The 22367-nt window shown below is 43.0% G+C and overlaps 1 protein-coding gene across 8 annotated transcripts in view; it reads left to right on the top strand.

Annotated features, from left to right (window-relative positions):
- Window positions 1–22367, top strand: part of ARID1B (AT-rich interaction domain 1B) — a 325561-nt gene that overhangs the window by 127427 nt on the left and 175767 nt on the right. For all 8 annotated transcript variants that reach the window (XM_045572643.1, XM_045572641.1, XM_045572639.1 and 5 more), the window contains exon 3: window positions 1724–1834. In XM_045572643.1, coding sequence (XP_045428599.1) covers window positions 1724–1834 — 111 coding nt within the window. The remainder of the gene's footprint in view (window positions 1–1723; window positions 1835–22367) is intronic.

Raw genomic sequence — 22367 nt, 5'->3', positions numbered from 1 at the left:
CTGCACTTTGTGGGGTTTGTAACAGGGTGAGGCCTGAATGGAGGCCTTGTGCCCTGCTTGATTGGAAATCCTCCCCGCTAATCTAAAGGCTCGCGGGCGCCCAGCTGGAAGCCGTGTGACAACTGGAAGTCTGGGATCGCGAGGAAACTTGGGGTTGGGGGGAGGGGGCCGGGAGAGGGGCCATAATCTCTCAGCCTTGGCTTTGGTCCCCTCCAGCCCCCTTGTTACCCTCTGCTGGCAGCCGGGAGGAACAGCTACCCTGTTAAGTACCCCTGGGTTGCATGTGCTCACCTGCCTTTTATAGGTCAACAGCCTGGACGCCTTGGGTTTGATTCCCTTACGGAGTGCTGCTGACAGGGCGTTATGCGTTATGCGTTACTGGTCGAGGTTAGCCCTCTTGGTTAACCATGTGTGGATTTATTTAAAGGGGAGAAGGGCTGCTTGGGAAACGCTGCTGGGCCTGCCTTCGCAGAGCCTGGCTAAGGCAGGCTGCCTCCGCACTTGGCTGGTTAGATCTCGTCTGTGCAGCCTGTGTGCTTTGTAGGATCAGCGATGGGCCCGAAGTTTCTTGGCTTCAAAAGCGTGTAATTGAAGTGCATTGCTGTGTGAGAAAGGGGTGGGGCGGCAAATGCTTTTTATAGGGCTTCACCTAACAAACCTTAATTTTTAAAATAAAGATTAATTTTTGAAGTATTATTTTGAGGATTTAACAGGAGAACCAGAACGTCCTATTTCTTTAATTCTAACACATTTACACTGACAGGGAAAGGGAGAGAACTTTTTCCTCCCTCTTCACTCAGAAACTGGTTCTTCAACTTTGAGCGCCAGTTAAGACCTGTGTAATAAAGTATTTCGCATTCCGTCCTGCTGTTGGCTCCGGAGCAGTGGCTCAGAGAGCAGGCACAGTTAAGCAGCGAGAGGCCTGGTGCTAGTGAGCTCGGTGTGGCGTAGCGTGGCATTTGGCTTATATAATGTCACTCCAGCTCGCTGCTGAGGCCACGCTGCGTACATCCTGGAAAAGTGCTCCCCGGGACGTCAGGGAGGCCATGCTGATGATAAGTTCCTGGTACCTCAGCAGGTTTGGGGGCGTGTTTTGTCCCCCACTGCTGTTTTATTCTTTATTGTGGTTCTCTGGAGCCACGTGAGCATAGGAATTGTAAGTGCTGTGTTTATTGGTTTTTTGTAGAATCCCCAGGATACTGTGAGCTTAATAATTAACGTTGTTTTGTGGGTTATTGAGAGGGCATATTAAAAGCTAGTTGATAATAAAGTTTTCATTAATTATTTTAACATGTTCAAGGTAATATTAAAGGCAGTTCACTCAAAATCAGAGTCAAACATTACCATCAAAATCTGAGTCACACACTAAAATAGCTTTTGGTTTGCTTTGTTTTAGAAGGAAGTTGGTTATAGCTGCCCTCCTCCCATTTTTACTGACTGGTCATCTTCCTGCAAAACTCAAATACGGTCTCTGGTTCATGGGGCCCCATCATCACTTTAGTTCTTAATGATGTGTATATGTTTGTGCTCTGGACAGCTCACTGCCCTTTTTGTTTTTATTTTTTATATAAAGTATTAAGAAGTGATAGCTGTAACATTTTATGCCTGCTTACAGGTAACATGAGTTGACAGTCTCTGATAAACCTTTCTTCATTTTGGTTACGGAAGAAGCTTGAAACACACTGCGATATTTATGAAGTGCTTTCTCTTTGTGTCTGTTTAGGACATGTCTCAGGAAGGCTATGGAACTAGGTCTCAACCTCCTCTGGCTCCTGGGAAACCTAACCATGAAGACTTGAACCTGATTCAGCAAGAAAGGCCGTCAAGTTTACCAGTAAGACATTAATGTGCTGACTTGGAAATGTCAGGGGTTAAAATTTTTTTAAAAGCTGTTGTTTTTGTTTGTTCTACTTTATATTAAGGCTTAGAAGAGAAGTTTCTAGATTTCAGATATATCTGTGATTTCTTTTAGGGGCTTTATTCTTAGGAAATATGTAGGCCTGAGCATAAATCTGGAGGAGTCTGTTTCATTGTACGTGTCTCAGAGCCCAGCTGGAAGGTTTGGTTGCTGCGGGTTTATGGCAGAAAGATTTCTGTGTAGTGTGGCTGTGCTTGGTATAGCCTGTTGCTCTCTGGTCGCGGTACAGACCTGAGGGAGGTTTTGTAGGAGCTCAATAGTAAGGAGTTCCCACTAGGCAAAGGGTATAACTGATGAGATAAAGCATCTGGTGGTGGTTTGAATTTCTTCAGGGACTTTCTATACTGAGATATCACCCAGTCTTTTTCACCCTAAAAAAGTATTTTAATTTAAAATTGGGAAAAGCTCCATATAAGTATTTCCACCAGCAAATACTATATGGTGGCTGACATAACTGATCGACCAGAGTAGGGCTGTGTTATAGGGTATAATGCTGATGCTCATAAATAGTTCATCTGTGCTTAATTTGCTTTTTTAATAAACAGCCTAATTTACAATAAATGAGGTTTGCCTTATAAACTAAAATAATACATCTGTGCAAAATTTATATTTTCTTGTTAAAATGTTTTGGTTTGAAGAATTATTGTTATTGCTTAATCTCTATTAAGACATTTTATTTCAGGTGGGAGTTCAGGCTAACTACGATATTAAATATGTTTACATTAAGTACGATTTATTATATTGCTTCTGAACATTGAGAGCAGCATTGGTAATGGATGTAACACATGGCATTTGGCAGGCATGCCGTGCCCGTTTTTCCATGTGCACGTAGCCCGAGGGAAGAAGGTAAGTGATGTCCACAGGATGGCCAGGATCTCTAAATCTGGTGCACATGTTTTCGAAACCCTAATTTTATAGCTTTTATTTTTGTGGTGGGTGGCATTTATTGTGGCGTGTTCTTTTCACCCTGGAGTATTTATTGTATAGTTACTTGGTTTTGGAAGGAATGAGGAAGGTGATGGATTCTGTGTTTTATCCCATAAGCTTTTTTCTTTATCAGATAAACCACAGGTTTGGAGAGCATGTAGTGTGTGTGTGTGCGCACGCGTGCGCGCATGTGCGCGCGTGCTCGCTCATGCACACACACTGTTGCTAAATGGAGCGTTTGCTGAGTATTTAGAAATTGGCTCCTGGTTTTAGGAATTTGACTCCTGGGAAACAGATGGACATGAATTCACTTTCTTCCTCCCCCCAGTTTTTAAGTCTCAGAGAAGCTGACTTTGGAGGCTTGTCACTGGTTGGTGATACACACTGATATGCAGGTTAGAGACATGGTTGTGTATATCGGATACAGGTGTTCTGTTAGCTTTCACAGTGGTTTCATGTTCTGCTTTCCTCACATCTGCCGGAACTGTGGCCTCACCCATGGGCTGTGCGTCTCCTCCGCCCTGATGGGTTCGGCTAGCTCCCCTCAGATTCGGGGCGGGGGTGATGAGTGGGAGCCCCAGAGAACTGTGAGGAAGCCTGCTCTGGGTGGTGCCTTTTGAGTTGATGACTATTGGTGAAGCACCTGAAACATTTCAGGAAGTAAGTCAATATGTTAATCAATAGTCTAAGTTTTTCTGAATTACTCTATTTGTATGCATATCATATAATAGCTTGTTTTCTTTCTTAAGTGTTAAGTGTTACCCTAGTTGGTATTCTCTCCCCCCCACCCCCCTCTTTGCTAACTCACAGATAAATAAGATGTTGCTTGACTCAATAACATTTCAGTGATCTTTTTTAGAGAGCAAAGTGTTCAGGTTTCATGGTGAGTTTCTGGAAGTACCGTACGGTCACTGGATGAAGGACAGAGTATATAGATCAGTCGGTGTACTAGCCCCTGGCCCCATCTGAGAAGATGAAAACTGGCTTTATTTAAATGAATTTTAGCACGCCACTATTTTTCCAACAGACTGTTTATGTAAGAAGTTTCTAAATGAAGTTTACAAATATGTTTTTATTTATGGGGCTACATTGGTGTACACAATGAAGGTAATTATAGTTTGGGGGAAAGATTTGCTGGTATTCAGTATGGATCTAATATCACAGATTTTTAGTGTTACATTTATTATTAAGTATTTTTGTTCTCCAACTTGGCTAAGTAGATACTTTCGGTGCAGTGGAACTATACTTGTTATCTATCTGAATTTCCTATGGAGTTTTTTGTAGGTTTATACTGTGTTTTTTCTTTTCAAATGTCGGTGATGTGTATTTTGTCTTTTTACTTAAGGTAAAAGGCAATCCATCATATTTGTAATCTCTAGCTTTTTGATTTGGAACTAAGAAAATTGTGGTCTTACCTGTATATTTTTAAACTGTGGCCCAGTGATTCTGATGTACAGTTAGTAAGTCTTACCATGACAGATGTGACTACAAGGAACCTTTTTGCTTATGTTGAGGTGGGTTTGTAACATTTTCCTGCTTTGTGATGTTTGCTTCAGCATGCATTTGTTCCACAGTTAACTTCCCATTACAGAAGTCAGGACCTTTCCAGCATCCTTTTGCCAGATCTATAATTTGATGCCTCAGTGAGCTGTCCTCTCACCATCGTTCAAAACTGGTATTTGTCTGTATTTACACATCGTTAAATTCTTGGTGATCGTCAGTAGCTAATGCAGTGTTTCCCAGATGACTTAGGTCTTCAGATCATCCCCATAAAGCAAATGAGTGATAAATTAATACTTGTCCTCTTGTTGCCCTGGGGCCATGACCAGTAATATTTGCTTTTCACTTAATGCACTCAAACCTAATCTCAGAACAAATCTTCCTTAATAATGTCCACTTATTTCTGTACCTCTTAATCATACAGCTTTTTCCCTGTTGAGATACATTAGCTTACATACCTGTTGTATTACCATTATTGACAATCTTAGCATATAACATGTGGTGTTGAATTAGTTTGAGCCTGGCCCAAGTGACTCAGTTGGCTGGGCATTGTCCAGTCACCGAAGGGTTGCCTGTTAGATTCCTGGGCACATATACCCAGGTGGCAGGTTCTGCCCCAGCCAGGGCAGGTATGAAGGTCAACGATCAATGTTCCTCCCTCTCCCTTCCTCCTTTCTCTCTCTGTTTTCTTCCCACTCTCCCTCTCCCTTCCCCTCTATAAGCATGCCCTTGATTAAATATTAAAAAAATTAGTTTGAAGAACTCTGTCTCCTTGTAATATTATCACGTAAAAAATTAGAGCATATTCTATAGTTTTCTCCTACTTCTAATATTGATATGAAATGAAGCCAGAATTTTCACATGAAATAAACAGTGGAAAGTTTAAAAAATACTATAAATTTAACTCTTTTATTTTATTTTTAAAAGTATTTTATTGATTTTTTACAGAGAGGAAGGGAGAGAGATAGAAAGTCAGAAGCATCGATGAGAGAGAAACTTCAACCAGCTACTTCTGGGGATGTGCCCGCAACCGAAATACAAGCCCTTGACAGGAATCGAACCTGGAACCTTTGAGTCCACTGGCCGACACTCTATCCACTGAGCTAAACCAGTTTTGGCTAACTCTTTTATTTTATAAACATTGAGTATATCTCAATTTACATTCTAAGATAACCCCCAAAATGTGATGAGTGCACTTTTTTTGAATTCTTTTGTTATATCTCATCTTTTGTGGCATTTACTATTTATCTTTTTATTGTAATTATTTTTATAGCTGGCTTGGTCCCCATTAGACTAGGATCTTTTTTGAACATTTATGTTTCTTGCAGTAAGTGTTTTCCTAAGAGTTGATGTGAAAACTTACAAGTACGCTAGAGGCTTGGTGCATGAATTCGTGCACTGGTGGGGTCTCTTGGGGTGGCCTGCAGAGATTGGCTGAAACCCACAACCCAATGCTGCCTGTATTCTACCTTCCACTCCTACTCATCCTGGCCCCACTGCACCTTCCGTGGGTTTGCACCCAATCAGCCCCAATTGGGAGAGGCTTGCACCACAGCAGTGCTCACCAGCCATTGGGTGCCCTCCCAAGGGGAGTGGCCTGCAGGATCAGGCTGAAACCCCCAAGGGGTCCTGGATTGTAAGAGGGCACAGGCCAGGCCAAGGGACCCTACAGTGCGCAATTGGGGCTGGGGAGGGACGACAGAAGGGCTCCAGGGCATGTCCAGCCCCATCTCACCCAGTCCTGATCAGCCGGACCCCAGCAGTAAGCTAACCTACCAGTCGGAGCATCTGCCCCCTGGTGGTTAGTGCACTTTGTAGTGACTGGTCAACCGATCAACTGTATGCTCCCTTGTGGTCAGTGCACGTCATAGTGAGCAGTTGAGCAGCTTTAGCATATCATTAGCATATTATCCCTTGATTGGTTGAACAGTCGGCCAGTCACTGATGACTGGACACTTAGCATATTAGGCTTTTATTATATAGGATTCTTAAACAGTTTCGGCATTTTTTTTTAATTGCTTACGGGATCTTTCCCCAGGGGAGGCACTGACAGCAGGGAAGCCTGTGTTTCTGTGTCACGGGCACACAGTGCTCCTCAGAGTGTGTGACACTGTGTTGCAGGTGGTCTTATCCTTACGGACATTTTCTTTCATCATAAAATTGCAGCTGAGTTTTACCTTGGACTTCAAGCTTTAAGAGAGGTGGGCACTTTTGGATAATGACACTAAAAGGAGTTTAATATCTCCTTAGTAATATATGTTTTTTAATTAAAAAGAAATGGACAGAGCGGTAATGATAATTTCAGTAAATATAGTACAGATAGATATGTTGTTAATAAAATATTTATAAAGGTGCACAAAGAAGTAAACAAACCAAAAAGCTCTGATTTTTCTTCCTTGTCTAAGCAAATAGGCCTTCTCCTCCAGGGACCTGAGTTGTTAAATATTCCTCAGTTGAGAAATAACTATTTGTTTCATTCTTCAGAAGAGGCCTGCACCAGTTGCATTTCAGATGGCCCATTATTCTGTTTACGGAGACACCAATAGGATCAGTCATGTCCTCACAGCCTTTGAAAGGCCCACCAGGTCATTAAAAAGCTCTTTGTGGTCCTTTCTTCCTTAAATAGGAAATAGTTAAAGAGGTCGGCATGAAAAGGATTTGCTCTTTCCCAGTTTAGTTAAAAATCCCTAAGTGTCCTGTGGAATTGTGCTTATGGCTGTTTGTTGAGCTTGCAATTAGGCGGAGATAAAACGTATGTTTTTGCCCCTTTGTGAAAGGAAGGAGGTAGTAAATGCTGGTTGTTCTTTGAAATAGAGGATGTTAAACAGGATATTGGAAGCCTAAAAGAGAATGATTGGAAAATGTTATTAGAAGCATATTCTTTGGGGAGTAGGTATTAGCAACAGAGCATCAAGGATTTGCCTTAATGGAAAAAGAACACTTATGTATGTTTGTTTTTTTAGTCTTTGATGACATTTATGTTGAGTAGGGTTGAAAGGTCGTGTACCATGTAGGATATTGATGATATGTTAATAGGGACAGTTTAAGCATATACGTAGATTTGACAGTACAGTTCCTGTGAACAGTTGAAAATTACTGGGAAAAGCTAGGTGAAATGTTTTTTTAATTGGCTTTTGCTTTTACTGTGTTATCAGTTCAACTAGAAATACGAATGGTGATGATGATTTTAATCGGTTAGTTGGTAGAGTCCTTCAAAAGTTAAAACCTCCCAGGTAAGAGTTAGATACATGGCTACGGAATGAACTCTTTCCAGACTTCTAAAGATCTGTACGCTTAACCTCACTCAGAGGTTAAGAATGTATCCACCTTTATTGATTAGTCCTTCTTCTATCAGTCTGAGCATTTAAAAAATTATAAGCTAATAAAAGAGAAATCTAATCTATTGTCACCTTATCTCAGTGTTCAAGCATTGATAATGTCCGTATGCAGCTGAGACGGGAGCTATCGTTACCGTGTTCTCTGATGTTGTTAGACTGTGTTGAGGTTAGTTATGGAACCATGACCCCCGGGGAGGGACCAGGGCTGTCTGAAGGATGCTGCCTGGTCAGGGAGGGTGTTTGCAGCCACAGTCCCCCTGGCAGAGTCTTACAATGGAAGGTACGGCCACGTTTTGATATCTTGGAGGAGTTTTCAACAGAACACACACTACTTCTATTTTTTACCTAGGATTTACCATGTCCTTCAAGGTAGTATTAGTCATTGGCCTACTCAATATGGAGGCATCAGTTCTTTCTGGCTTAAGATGGAAACAAACACATAATTAGGAAAAGGGATTGTGACTGATAAATGTTTAGTGTCCGATGTGGATTGTTTCTTTAAGATGTGATGTTTTATAATTTTGTCCCCCAGAATATTGTTGTGGTGCTCGTAGTCATGTTGAAAAAGAGGACAATACTTGGACAAGATAAGAAATCATAGGAAGTGAGAAGGTATGCTTCTCCCTCTTTCCAAAAAATGCTCCACTTAGATATTTGTTCTGTAAATGAATATTCAGTAACACCTCACCAGTTTGGATTTCTTCCAGGTAAAAGCAGGCCAAATAAATGGAAAGTTTGAATAAATTAATATTTAAAAAGAACTATAGTTTGCTTTTAAATAACTCAAATGTTTGTGTACAAAGTGTTTCTAAATTGAAATCTTCAGTCCTGTTGAAATAAATGGATAATTCTAAATTCATTATAGCTGAGATATTTGCTTAGTGGCAATGTGTTATTTTTAAAATTTACATTAAGTTTTAAAAAACACACCTGTAACTGAGCATATACCCTACAAACTTTTTCACATAAATTCTGAAGATTTGCATTTTGTGGAACTGTCAGGTCCAAAAACAATTAATGAAGGAGTTCTATAAAAATAGGCAGTGGGCAGAAGTGACAGTCAGAGAGGCTGGACCCTAATTGACCTGCAGGATACTGGTTTTGACAGTGAGGGACTATGGCCTGTAGGTTGATGAATGGGCTCCTGCAGTGGGATGATGCGCACACACTCCTGGCTGAGAGAAAAGTAGGAGTTTCCGTACCCAGTGAGGACAGCAGGTGTGACCCGGCTTGCTGCTCTGACCGACCTGGAGCCCTGGAGCCCTCGCAGTGGCCTCCCAGCCGGCTGCCTGTCACCTCCAGGTCTGCCAGCGCAGGATCACTGCGGACACAGCCTCTCGGAAAGCGGGCAGAGCATAGTGTTGGCTTTTTAAATACAAACCACACAGCGGTGTGTGTGAGGAGCCCCCACGTCTGGGTGGGGGCTTGGCTAGGAGACTGTGTCAGCAGCCTGGCTCCTTTATGTTTTAATTTGAGGATTTTTATGCAAGAATGGAAAACAACCGATGTTCAGGGGTAGCTTTTCTTATTCTAACCTGCTATTTCTGCTCCTACAAACAGCAGTTCTTGGCGTGAGGAGCCAGGCAGCCCTCCCCCTTCCCCAGTGTGCGTGTCCCTCCCGCACCGGTCCCTGCGGGGCACAGGGCTCCTCCAGGTGCGCGGCAGGCACGGTGGGGAAAAGGCCCGAGTGCACTTACTCTGTTACCCAGGTTAGGTGGGAGATGATCTTAATGTGCGCTGGCCACTTCGTAGGTAACGAAGGCATACATCTGTCTGGTATAACGAGATATATATAACCAGGAGCATCTGTGGACTGGTTAATTGCGTTTATTTTTCTTTGGACTAGAAGTAACTATTTTTAATATTAACTGCCACTTTGGAAGCTCAGAGGCCACTGAAAGCAAACTGGTAGGCTAAAAACGCCAAGATCAGTGGAATAGTTAGTGCTTCAGACCACGCACAGTCTGCCCCATGGAGAGCCTGGGTGTTCTGGGGGTCTCCCCGAGTAGGGGCCAGTGGCGGTCAATCTCGAGCAGACACAGGTTTCACCAGAGGAAACATTAGGCAGCAATCGCATGCCTGGGAGGGAATACATACTAAGATGACAGGTTTTTAAGTGAATGCATACAAATATTTAAAGCAGGTTTATTCTGAGGTTATACCTGTAAACAGTCCACATGCTCAATCACTGAAGAGTAGTTAAGAAAAATTTGTTCTGCTGATTCAATAGTCTGACCACTTTTGACCTATAAATGGCAATTTCACATCATGTTACCCAGTGGACTTTCAACCTCATGAAAGCTATTCCAATGAAAATAGGAAAAATCTGAAGACTATGCAAAAATAGAGAAAAGAATTCATGAAATAATGGCTGGTGAAATATAAGGAACAAAAATTCCATGTGTAATATAAATCCAGGCATGTAAAATAGGTCCCATATTGATGAAGACTAAAAAGAAAACAGAAATGAGAGTAGTTATAATAGAAAAGCAGAAGCAACAAGCATATTAAATACTCATTCATGTTATTTTATTTACATATGTGTGTATATATAAATATTATGTAAATATGTACACACATGTACATATACACTTGAAGTGTGATGAACCTAATGTAGGTTGCCTAAAATATTCAATTTTATCTAAGTCTGAAAGAAACACGTTAAGCTGTAACTCCAGAGGGAAAAGGAAATTCACTGATTTGATTCCTAAGTGGAAATATCAAATAGCAGTAACTGGAAGGGAGTGGTTTGCGTGCTCCATGTGTGGGCTCTAGGAGGAACAGCCCAGAACACGCACTTGTTCCTGCTGTGGTCACAGTATCTGAACCCAGGAAGTGATGTGCTCAGTTAAACCTGAAATAGCTTTGCAGATCTTGCCTTGGAGGTTTGGGGGATACTTCATTTTTTGTTCTTGGGTCTTCGGAAGAGTTCCAGCTGTGTCACCTCTTCTGGACCTGGTTCCCGACGGGGTGATAAAAGCCAAGCTGTAGGTGAAAGCATCTTATCCACAGAGCCCTGCTGTGCACATGGTCAGCATCTTACTGTCACAGGCTCCCGGGTGACACAGCCCTGTACGATGGAGCATCTGAGGGCATCTGTTGGAATTGTTTCAGTCAGGATAGGTATTCAGTAGTAAAAAAGAGCCCTTAAATCTCAGGGGCTTAAATCAACGGAAGTGTGTTCTTTGTTTTTGTTATGTGGACAACATAGCTTGGCTGGCAGAAGGGCAGTAACTCAAGGAATCAGACGCGCACATCAGCCACTGTCTTAAACATTGACAGTCACTGTCCTGGAGGGAAACCAGCATCTCTCCCTCACCCCAAACCCCCGCCCCAGAGCGTCTTTCACTCATCTGAAAGCCATTCTTACCTACAAGTCCCTTGTAGAATTAGTCACAAAGTCCTGACAAGCATAAGAATGTGGGAAGTGCAGTTCCTACTGTGTGCTGGGAAGGCAGGGAGCGGGAAATGCTGGACCAACATCGTTCATGACTATAAGACTCCTCTTCCTGCATCGTTTATTTTTAACGGCATCCTGAGATACTGAGGTGTGATGCTAGCATGCCTCCAAATACCGTCTCTGAAAAACAAATACTGTCACTTTAGGAGGGGAAATAAATACCTGAGAGCTCCATTCCCTATTCTTCCTCACAGTGTGGGATTCTAGAGGCGTCTCTATGGTTCTCATCTTTTCCTTTTGCCTTCTCTAAATTGTTGTAAAATAGCTGAATGGTCTTGTTTTCTTTTGTTTGGGTCAAGAAATTTTAGCTGAAAATTGTTACTGTGTGAAAGAAGATTATTGACTCAACAAGCCTTCAATTTTCCATGAATAACACTCCCACCCCCTGGCTTCAGGAACATGCCGTGCATGCATTCTATTTTAAAATGCAGACTGTAATTTAACACAGGCAGCTCCGTGTCCCACTGAACTCTGTTTAAGCCTGGCACAAAGGGGGAAAGCTGCAAGCCACAAGAAAGTGTCTACGCTTTCTCAACCACTTTTTTCATAATGCAGTCCATTTAAAGAGTGCTTCCAAGTGCATTGTTGTCTCTTTCCACGGGACCTGAGTTTTATCCCGCGTTAAACTGTGATGCGTGTCTTTTCACCGTATGTTATTATGGGCTCTCACTGGAATTCCTCAGCGTTCGGGGCAGTGTCCATTTGCAATGGAGTCTGTGACCCGCATTTGTGCGCATGGTCCACATTCATGTGGGAGAACATGAATTCTGGAGCTTAATATATAAATGTTAGCATTCACTGATTGATAGCTATTTTTCTATATTTAAATAGTGCCTGATTATTAAACTGGAATGACATAAACATTTAATTGTAAGACTATTTACTATTATAAAAGTGATTAGATGGAAGTAGTTTATAGCACTTGCCTTTTTTCCCTCCTCACAAAAATGAAAACGACCAGCTTATAATGATTGTATGCAAGGAACGATGACTTTGTTTTGATAAAATCATACATTTTGACGTGGAGAGCTGTTCTAACACTGATGCTGAATGGTAAACATATATCAGGTGTCTTTATGGCCACCTGGTAAAGGGAAGGTAGACGGACAGATGAATGAGGAAGCAGCAGGACAGGAGTCTTGGTCTTTGTGCCTTTCCCGTTGCCCCAGAGGGAGCCGGTGGGTCAGTGTTCTCGTCCCGGTGCAGGCACAGGCGTCCCGTTGCTGCCGTGGAAGGGCTGCTCCAGGTTACTGTGCACACAGGAGGCTCTGCTTTAAACTGAGCTCCACCACGAGTGGAGGTTCTAGCCCCGCACAGACATGAAAACCGCCATTTGTTGTAATGAACCGAAGCCGGCTTCATGGATATTGGCCCCTGTGTTTCTGCATTTTGTGTCTTGTCTTTGTCTTGGAAGCTTACTGGCTTGATTGGGTGGAGTGGTATGCCACAGGTCTTGGTGGTTATTTCACTCCTCTTTCTGCCAAAGCCCCAAACGGAGAGCATTGAGGCAGCGGCCTAAGCGATGCGAACCCAAGTAACCCTCCCTCTCAGGAGTCCAGAACGAGTGAGCTGGTGCCCTGAGTGAGGGCGGCACAGCAGGGTCCGGCCCATCTGTAACTGTGGGCCCGGTACTCATGCTCCGTCTTTCTAGAAGGCGTTCTGGTGTGAGTAGGGATTTGGTCTTATTTCCCATGGAGTGGGCGGTTGAGTGCAGTGAGCCAGTTAGCACCCTCGCATCACCCCATATGTGTGTGCTTGGTCTTTGTAATTACCTGCATTGAGAAAATTTGACTCTGAAATAATAACACTTATTTTATATATAATAACTATTGGAACCATCTTAAAAAGTCTGGTTTCATGGATGAAAGTTTCAGCTAATTAACACTGGAAGCCAGTAGAAAAAGAATAGATGTGCGGAGTAAGGCCTTAAAGAACATAGTAGGTGTGAGGTGCACGGACTTTACAGACCGCACTTTCACCGTCGGTTTTGCCTGCTCACTGCCAGAGCCCGGCCGTCCACCTGCGTGTGACGTGGAGACTTTCATGTCACCACGTGAGGGGATTGCGCCATGTTTCTTGTTTGTGCAAAGCCTTCATTTTCGAACGCCTTCATATCACCCCAGAGGCAGGGCACAACCTTCGAGGCCCATGTCACAGTTGAGGGCGAGTCACACTAAGGAAAGGTGATGACAGGGAGAATGCAGAGGAAACGGTGTTGAAATGAAGGAAGGGATGAATGATAGATGCTTTGAAGGTTTTTAAGCCGAACAACCTGGAGGTGTGGTGCTGTTGGTGACCAACACCGGGAAATTGGTTTGGGTAGTTGGTTTAGGAAGGAAAGAATACCCAGAGATTTTATGAGATTAAATAGCAAGTCCTGAATAACTGTGCTTGAATTTCAAAACTCCTAAAAGAAAGCAGTTCATTTTTGCTCCTAAAGCTTTCTTTTTTTTTGTAGAGTTCTTGATCTAATATTTAAAACATTGTCATAAGTAGGAATTGTTGTTGAGAAAAGGATCTCATTGCCTATAACTTTACATTTTATTTAAATTCTCGGAGACGATTTGAAGACTGTTGTAGCAGAGTTTGTATAAGCTCAGCAGATTGTACAAGTGTTTCTAACTCTCACTAGGAGTAAGACGAACACAGCCTAAAGAAATATGAAACTGTCGGTAGTTCCATTGGGATTCCTGTCTGGCCTCATTCTGTTTGCTTTGAGGATAGTGCCTCTTAATATGTTCCTCGGGTAGAGACCAGTTACTTTATATTGCTTTGTTCTGTTTACTCTTGAAAGATTTGAAAGATTTAGACTTTGTTCTTGTACCAGTTCATTTTAGAGGAACATTCCTTAGTTAAATTTATCTCATTATAATTTCTCCTTTTCTAAAACTTATTTTGAATTTATGTGTTTGCGAGTCTATTATACAAATTCAATGTCTTTACTTTTTATTTCTTTTTTGAAGGTATGTGACTATGGGAAGGGGTGGAAAATATGATTTTAATATGCTATTTTTGAAAGACTTCTCTCTCCCTCTCCATCTCTCTCTCTCTCTCTCTCTCTCCCTCTCTCCCTCTCTCTCTGTCTCTCAATGGTTTACCCCTTTGAGCACCATGATTTCCTAAGATACTTTTGAATCCCAACAGAGAACATGGGGTCTCAGGGAGATTGCCATGAACTCTGCAGGCCTCTCCCCATGTTCCCCTGGTTTTTAAAGCACTGTCATCTCACTGCTCCCATAAAGAGCAAAGGTTTAATATGGATGAGTGAGTTCCTATATGTATGTATTTTTACACATTCAATTTGATTCAGATTGTTAAGCTCTAATTCCCAGATGTGGAAATAGAGACTTAAAAATGGTAGCAAACTTGCCTCAGAATTCATCAGACATGGAGAGTCCACCCACAGCTCACTGACTGAGCAGTTACCTGGCCGCACCTGCTCCCGACCCCTCTGTGTCCTGTGAACTTCACTGTCAGTCTAAGACTTTCTCTCCTTTTCAATTAAATCTTTTGCCAATTTTGATTAAAATCATGAGTGTCATTGAATAAATACAAATGTGTTCAATTTCCTCAAGTGTTTTGCTGTTCATAGTTACTGTATTTATGTGTTTCTTAGCTAGCTAGCGTGCCTAAATGTAGACATTCTCAATTAAGACACAAGATTTCACTACACAGAGAAAAATTCAATTACATTCAAAAGTCATTTATTGATCACTTACTTATTTTTAAAATTTTATATTAGATGTCAGAATAAAATAATAATATTTGAGTTATTTCACTAACTTGTTAGTGTTTGTTCTTTCCTTTAGTACATTTCAGCAGTAAGAAATCAAACAGGAAAGCATACCTGCATGGAGGATGCCTGATATTTAAATACTTTAACATATTTTCTTATTTAATCTTCAGATAATGATCTGTGGACCCTGCAGAATTCATGCTTGCAGCATGTGTAATTCACAGAAATGGTGTGTCCTCTCGAGGCAGTCTCGCGTGTCGTGTCTGAAAGCCTCAGAGCAGTGGTGGCTGCATAGCACCCACAGGCCTTTGCCCAGGGCGTTCGGCGGCCTTGGCCTTGCGTGGTCCTGCCGGTGCCCGTGTCCTGCGGGGGAGCACTGCGCCCGCGCCATGGTGGACACTTGTCCTGCTGGAGGAGGAAGGTGCTAGCTGTCTTCAGTGGCTTCGTTATTTTTGCTACTTTTCTCCTAACTTCGTTTTCATTTCCTATTTTCATGAGGATGAAAACCCGAAAGTTCTAGCATCTTTTATATGATTCTGGCCCCTTGTTGGGGGTGTCACATTTGGGAACTGTCTTTGAATGTGCACACTGTGGCTGGTAAGGCCCATTCCGCACGCACTGTCAGCTTAGCCTTGCTGCCTGTGGACGTTGTCTTGGCCATTCGCGTGATGAGACTTAACATATAAACCTCTCGCCTACATAAGGACTCAGTAATGCCAGTTTCTTGCCCTTTGTTTGCCCTCCTTGAAACTGATTTTAGCTGTCAGGGCCTGTTAGGGCCGCTAGTCTACCCGACTTCCCCAAGAATCACCTTCCTTCCTGGGGAGGAGGAGAACGGCACAGAGGACCGCCCAGTCATGGGCTGTGCAGCTGTCTCTGGGCCACACTGTCTCATTGGCTCCTCTCCTGGTTCCCGCGGTGAACCCTAGCACTGCCGTGGGCCCTTTGCACGGGAACATATTGGTGGGAGTGCCACTGGGATTCTTCTGCATTCATTTTGATTTTGCATTTTTTTTTTTTACCACATAACAGAAAAACATGAATATAAGAAAACTACATTAACACTTTATAATTAAAAACAGTTTCCCTATATTATCCTGCATTTTTTCATTTAAGTGCTGCAGATGAAATTATTGGGAGAGAATGGGGGTGGGGATGAAGAGGCAAAAATCCTGTGGGGTTCATCTCAAGGCTGACTGGTTATGAAGAATTACATATGTATAGTTTAGACAATCAAAATACATTGACCGTTCAAAACTGTAATGCCAGTCACTAATGCTATTCTCATCAGCTCTCCCAGCATTATCGCCAGAGGTGGAGAGTAGTTGACTGCAGTGGCTGGAGTTGACTTTTCCTGTGCTTTTTCCAACTTGGGGTATTACCCATGAGGAGTAAAGCCATGTGAGAGAGAGAAAAGAAAAAGAAGGCCTAAGCAAAGACATGGATAGAAGTCAAAACTGCTTTTAGACAAACTGCTTAGATTTTTCAGAGTTTTCAGATTTTTGAGACGGATAAGCATGTTAACCCTCTGGTTGTCTAGGAAGAGCCAGCGGTGACTGATGACATCTTTAGTGGGAGGTGAAGGGGCTACTGAATCAGGAAAAATAAGATTTACTTTTAAGTCCGTAATCGAGGGGGGAAAGTGGGGGATGAGAGTGAGCAGGGGGCAAGCCTAAATAATTATGTTAATACAGGAAGCATACCTTTTGAGTTCTGCCTCTTCCTTCCCAGTGGCAGATGATGCTAAGTAAATATGCTGTGGTAAATCAGGTGGTATTTTGGAGGAAAATATCTTGGAAGTGTCTTATCCTGGTGTCTCATGTTGCTCTTTTAGACAGCTGTATTTATTGATGTTTAACTATACATCCCAAATAGGGAACTTTGGCAAATGGTTATTTAACAAGTCAACTATATACAATATACCCAGCAGTGGCCAGTGAAATAGTACCTGTGCAAATTATACAGGGATTACAACTGTAACTAGATTAAGACATTTTACATTTCTCAATATTTTATGGACTGTTCTGTGTATTATACTCACTATCACCAGTTTTACTTTTGAATTTACCTACAATCCTAGTTTCTTATGAAAAAAAACTATATAAAGTTTAATGTAATGAGTGCATTCTTTTAGCCTCCCTGACTAATATTTTTTATGCTGTGGCATTCTAATATAAGGCATAACCAAGATATTATGTATCAGTGATCAATATTTAAGAATATAGACTTCCTCATCTATGAAAGTGTTTAAAAACAGCTTGGATGAGATATTCTTTCAATATGTGTCCCTATGAATTAAAAATAAATTTGTTTATTTTCAAATATGCCAATGATCACGTTGACTGAAAGAGTCCTGTTGTGACAGACTGTTTTCATTTCCTGTGATGTTTTTATTAGAGTTTTTAGCCCATGTGCTTCTAAAAAGGATTTGAGTTGACCTCCAGTAAAACATTTGTGTAAACTGAGATGACTCAAAGTAGAATACAATTTAAAAAAATGTTTTAAGAAGGGAGAAGCAAATAAACCATGATAATAGACTACCATGAATAACTTAAATCTGAGGCTGCATTCCTGATTACCAAGGTAGAGGGGAAATTGAGGTTATGCAATTATCAACATAAAGCAAAAAACAAGTTCTTGAAAAAACACAACATAATTTCCTAAGGAAAGAATATCACTTTTCTTCTATTTTATAAAAGCAAATGTAAAATATTCCTGTGAAAATTTTAATGAGTAATGATGCCAAAATATGGATTTTCCAGGTTTTATGGTGTTAAAGAAGTTATTTCGGGTTATCTGGGATGGTTAAGGCCATAAATTAGGCATCCTATTGAATAAATGAGTGAATGGCTGTTCAGTCTATCACCTGCTTAACTGTCAAAATTATAAACCCAACAATTCTCTCCAAAGGAGTCGCTCACTGAGCATGCTTCCATTTCATAGTAATTTTTAAAATTTTGTAAGTGTAATACATGTAACAGGATGAAAAGTCATATAGTAAGTAAATAGTTCAGTTATAAAGGGTGTATCTTTTATAAACATCTTTTTTTGTTTTGTGGGGTGTAGGTGACATTTGTTTTATAGTTCGGCATTTTTATGTTGTATGTTTTATGGGAGAAGATTGCTAATATTTGGGTTGTAAAATTTGGGCTCCAGATTAATTGGTAAGATAGGCTGATGACCTAAATTTTACAGTGCAAACTTCTACTAATGACTTAACAGCAATTATAACTGTGTCTGTTTATATCTTGTGGCAAAATGATGTGATTTATTTTTCTTGTTCCTCCTGACTTGAGTACATTATAAAATCGGAGAAGGATGCATCTGTAATCGTCCAGCTGCTTTCCGAATTTTAGTGGGGAGGAGCGCCAAAGCTGGGGACACCCCCTTTCCTCACCGAACAGCCCCAGCCCCGGATTGGCCGTGGAAGAAACACAGACGGACTATATTTGGTTGCTGTGCCTTGCACTTTGGAGAGAACGGTGAGCAGCGGGCCAGAGCCCTAGCAGAGCGGGAGTTTGACACCAGCTCTGATCGGAGTCCACGCTGTCTCTCTCCTTGGCCAGTCGTTGGCCTTTGCGGGGCAGGGGACAGATCGTAGTCTTCACATCTGGTGAAAAGGGCTGCTGTGTTTGCTTCTGTCATTGTAAGGGAACTGGACTTTTTCAAAGCTCCAAACTTACCGTATTTCTTACTCTCATAAAACACTAACATCGTAGTTAGTCCACCTCTGTTCATCTGTCAGCCATCCAGCCCTTTGCAGCTTCTTCCCAGTGAGAGCCAGTCCTGGTGCCGTGGCGGTGCTCCCGGCCCAGAACCTCGGAGACTGCTTCCTGCCTCTAAGGAAGTTCCTGCTCTGCTTCCTGCTCTGCTCGGGGCCTGTGGCTGCAGCCAGGGTCGCACTTTCACACACATTCACTGCGAAACCATGGCCAGGACTGTCTCCAGCAGCTTTATTGGCTTATGGGTCTGTTTGTTTTTAAGACACCCCCCCCCCTCCTGTAAATTGGCACATAGTTTTCTGCATTTCCCTCCGGAGGGCTCACAGGAAAGTGTGGAGCTGGGCTCAGGGCAGTTAGAGCTGAGCCCGGCCCGGCGCTGCTCGGTGCCGAGCGCACAGGTACGCCCGCTGCCCGCACTGGCTGCCGGGCTGGAAAGAGGCTGACGGATGCCAGCTTCAGCATGTGGGGGTGGCACTCACAGAGCTGGCTTTGCCAGTCCCCGAACAGCCCTGCACATCTTCAGTTACTCTCCATCCGAACGAGGAAGGGGATGGGAGAGCTATTTTTATTTTCTCCCGGGACCTAGGAGGAGGAGGGCGGACGCTGCACCATGTAATTTTAAACAACAACAGAAAATGAGATCCCGGGAAGATTCTTCTCGCTTACTTTTTGTTTTACTTTGCTGTCTCCCAGGGTGTTTGGTGAGTATGAGTCTTCCCCAGGAACATGAGACTGTGGTACAGTCCGCTCATAACCTTCCTGGGTATTTTTATAATTTATCATCAGCTGACACCGCCTGGGTAGAATATTCTTACCACTCCCTCTGGCTGCTGGAAGTCTGAAATTACATCTTTGTCTTTGAAGTCAGGCATACTGTTAGTGTTGCTATGGCGACAGGGTGGGTAATGGAGTCCACAGACAGGAGATTGGTATTTAGCGTTTAAACGCTGCTGTACACAAGGCCTTGATTTTAGAGTGGTTACTGAACTGTCCCCTTTTAGTAAATGTTTAAAAATTACATTTTTACATGGTCTTACTAGATTAATAGTCATGGTTTATTTCATTTTAACTGCAAGGATAAAAGCATTATTCCATTAAATGGGTAGCTTTTTTCTCTTTTGGTTTATGCATTATTAACACAGGCTTTCCTGTTTTGCTTGTAACATTTTATAGGCTTTTTCAAACATGCAGTCAGATTTGCCCTGTTGCTCCTTTATTTTTGGGACTTAACCCGTTATCAGCTTGATCTTATACACTTTCAGAGGAGACGAAAGTTCCAAGAAACTAAGCTTTTAAAGTACTAAAATATGAGTGTGTGTGTGTGTGTGTGTGTGTGTGAATGGAACTGAATTTCAGCAGTAACTTTATTTAAAATTTAAGTGTCTGTTTAGTCCCTCTCACATACTGTACCCTCACTGCCGTATGAAAGGAAAGACTTCCTGTAGTTGGGAACTATGGATTCATTTTGAAAGGCTTTAGTTGATGTGACTTTTGAAGTAATAGTCTGTCACCTTATTAAATCTGTTTGGTCTGAGACCACTTAGTTGTATATATACATATGATTTGCTGAATCTTAGAAGTTTATATAATATATACATATCCCTCCCTACCTGATATATGAATTGCTTCTAAAATATTACTTGGAATGTCTTGTAATATGAAACTCTACACTTCATAAAGCATTTTATTTCTAATCACTTAAATTGCTAGGAAATTCTATCTTCTCTTAGCATGAAATGTTTTCTTGGATTGTGTTCTACTTTAACCGTACAGACAAATCTAAGTCCCTCTCCTATAATATGGCTGTTAAGATACTTGAGGGTAGTTTTCAGTTGACCTGGTGTAGGACCTTGGCAATAAAGCCGTGCCATTTGAGGGGCCCAGTGTTCAGGGAGTGGGCCTGTTGTTGTTGGCATGGCTGCTGGAGACGGCAGCAGTGGAACAAGGCTGCCTGAACCCCCCTCACCCCTCACGTTTCTCTGTTCCTCTGTGTCCCTGACTGCCCTCTGCTTCACCGTGTCCCCGGCTGCCCAGAACCCAGGGGCACTGGTACCAGGGAAGCTGAAACTGGCATAGTCTTTCCTGGGCTCCAAACCTGGGAGCAGGTGTGCACGGGGCTGGCACTGGGGAGGAGAGCAGGGCACCTGCTTCTGAGTACCAGGGCTTTGCCTCCTCACACACCATTGCCGTGGAGAGAGAGGGAGAGGGAGAGAGCGAGCGAGCGCACCTGGCGGGCATGGCACCTACCAGGAGCTGCTTGACACAGTATGTCTCATAGATCAGGGAGAACCTCACCTCCCACCAGGGCTGGTTCAGATGGCAGGTGGGAAGGAAGCCTCTGGCGTGGCCCTGGAGCCAGCGTGCCTTTCCTTGGCCACGCAGCACGCCCCGTGATGGCGGCCAGTTCGCTTCTCTAAGGCCCAGCAGTTTGGGCTTGACTCGGGGTGAGGGCTGGTAAGTTCTCTTTCCAGTGACACTCCTAATGGGATTTCCATTAAGTGCATTTTGCACCTCCCCCAATAGGAAGAATAAATACAGTGGCTTTTGGTTGAGGCTGACAGTGTGTGCAGGGACTGGGGATACCTAGCCCCCGCCCCGCAGAGCCTTCTGCAGGAGGTCAGTACCCATGTCTGCTGGTCCAGTGTGGTAGCCGCTCGCCACATGCTGCTGCGTAGCACTCAGAACCTGGCTGCTGTGAGCAGCTGAACTTTAAATTGTAATTAAACTTGTGTAGCCATATGTGGCTAATAGCTGCCGTATTGGACAGTGTGGTTCTAGATTGCGGGCTCTGTGCGGGCGTGTTTTTACTACAGCGTGGACTTTGGTGAAAATAGCAGTGTGCTTACATTATGGCCTGCACATTTTTACTATATAAATCCTTGGTGTGCAGCGCATTCTGAACTAGCATTCATACAGAACTCATTCACACATGTTCCAGGGATTGAAGGTACAAATACATTTTACATGCAGAGTTCAGCTGCTGCGGAGTTTGGGCTAATTGGACATGCAGTGAGTGAAGGCTGTGCACTGGCGTGCTGCTTCAGAAGCTAAAAGGCTGAGTCCTCACAAGTCTTCCTCCTTCCTGGGTATGTGAGCTCCTAATTACCCGTGTGACTGGAAATAGAGCCGTCAGGTACCTTCCGCGTGTCTCAGACGCCCCACTTCTCCCGCCTGCAGCCAGCGTCAAGGTCAGCCTCAGCTGTGGGGACTCCGGCCCTGGGCACAGCCTGCACGTCAGGCAGCCCTGTGGCCCCGGGGGCGGAGCGTGTGTGTGTGGGGGGGGTGGGGGGGGAGAGTGTGACCCCCGAGGGGCAGAGCGTGTGTGTGGACTTTGGGTTTTGCTCCCCATCACTGCGCAGGTGTAACCTGCCGCGTCATGACATGGAGTGGAAAACGTGACACTTACCACAGCATCTTCCTCATAACTTAGGTGTCATATCTGAGTAGCAGCTTAGGGGTAAGCCTATGGGTTATAAGTGATTTCCCTGGAATGCATACAGGTGGTCTCTACTGATATCTGTGACTTTTTCTGTTTCATTGTAAAGGGCATCAAGAGGTGTTTTCTCCCATGGTTTCAAATTATTTCATATTTAGAGCATGAGAGTAGGTGGCAGTTTTGGGCAACATAGGAGTTTTCAGACTCTTGACTTTTTTGTTGTTAATCTTTACCCAAGGATGTTTTTTCCTTTGATTTTTAGAGAGAGTGGAAGGGAGGGGGGATCAAACTGAGAGAGAAGCATCCACTGGTTGCCTCCTGCAATGTACC

Source organism: Pipistrellus kuhlii, unplaced genomic scaffold, assembly GCF_014108245.1.
Source record: "Pipistrellus kuhlii isolate mPipKuh1 unplaced genomic scaffold, mPipKuh1.p scaffold_m20_p_5, whole genome shotgun sequence".
Classification (NCBI taxonomy): Eukaryota; Metazoa; Chordata; class Mammalia; order Chiroptera; family Vespertilionidae; genus Pipistrellus; species Pipistrellus kuhlii.
The sequence above is the reverse complement of the archived record's forward strand: the minus strand, read 5'-3'. Positions and strand labels throughout refer to the sequence as shown.